The sequence below is a fragment of the Lotus japonicus genome, chromosome 2 (genome assembly GCF_012489685.1).
Source record: "Lotus japonicus ecotype B-129 chromosome 2, LjGifu_v1.2".
Taxonomy (NCBI): Eukaryota; Viridiplantae; Streptophyta; class Magnoliopsida; order Fabales; family Fabaceae; genus Lotus; species Lotus japonicus.
Window position 1 is genome coordinate 60,323,506 of NC_080042.1, and position 954 is coordinate 60,324,459.

General features: G+C 45.6%; 1 protein-coding gene across 1 annotated transcript; it reads left to right on the forward strand.

The window, feature by feature from the left end:
* Positions 1-357: 357 nt before the first annotated feature.
* LOC130736766 (sufE-like protein 1, chloroplastic/mitochondrial) lies at positions 358-681 on the forward strand. Its single transcript, XM_057588556.1, has one exon. The coding sequence runs from the start codon at positions 358-360 to the stop codon at positions 679-681; it is 324 nt and encodes a 107-aa protein (XP_057444539.1).
* The last annotated feature ends 273 nt before the right edge of the window (positions 682-954 follow it).

Here is a 954-nt window from a genome sequence, read left to right on the forward strand (position 1 = left end):
CGGGCTACCATTGACCAGAACTGAAACAGATGCTGAACGAAGACACCCCATAATCCAGCCAATCCATTTCCCACAAAACCCCATTCTAGTCATCATGTATTCCAGAAAGTCCCACTGCACCGAGTCATACGCCTTCTCATAATCAACTTTAAAAACAATCGTCGGCCTCTTCTTAACCTTTGCCTCATGAACAATCTCATTTACCACAACTACGCTGTCCAAGGTTATTTACCCAAATCTTAAAAACAATTTCAACTCATTTTCCCCATTCATATATTTGCGACCTTGTGCCCCTTTTCCAATTGCAAAAACCTTCATTCCCCAAAACCCTAAATCGTCAACAACACCACTCATTCAATGAGTTGGAGGGGAGGTAGCGCGGTGCTATCGAGGGCCAACCGTATAAAGACGAAGCTTCAATCAGCACTAGAAGCCACCGTCTTGGAGGTCGACGACGTCTCGCACCAGCACGCCGGCCACGCCGCCGTCAGGGAGAGTTCCGAGAAGGGGGAGACTCATTTCAATTTGAGGATCGTTTCGCCCAAATTCGAAGGCCAGAGTCTCGTTAAACGACACCGTATGGTCTACGATCTTCTCTCCGACGAGCTTCAATCTGGGTTGCACGCGCTCTCCATTGTCGCTAAGACCCCCGGTGAATCAACAACCACCGCTGCGAAATGATACGGTGCGTTTCATGCCATAGTTCTTACCTTTTCGGCTTAGAGTGTTTGATGTTTCAGTGTTTACTTCTTTTTCAAATGACCCATTTCAATTGTGCTATCTCATCACATGTCCCGTTTGGATGAACTTATTTGGATGAACTTATTTGAGCTTATGTGATAGCATACGCGTTTGTGTAAGTGTTTGGGAGAGCTTTTGCAAACCGCCATAAGCTGAGCTTATTTTCATAAACTACTCAGGATAGCTTATGGACTACTCAGGATAGCTTATGAA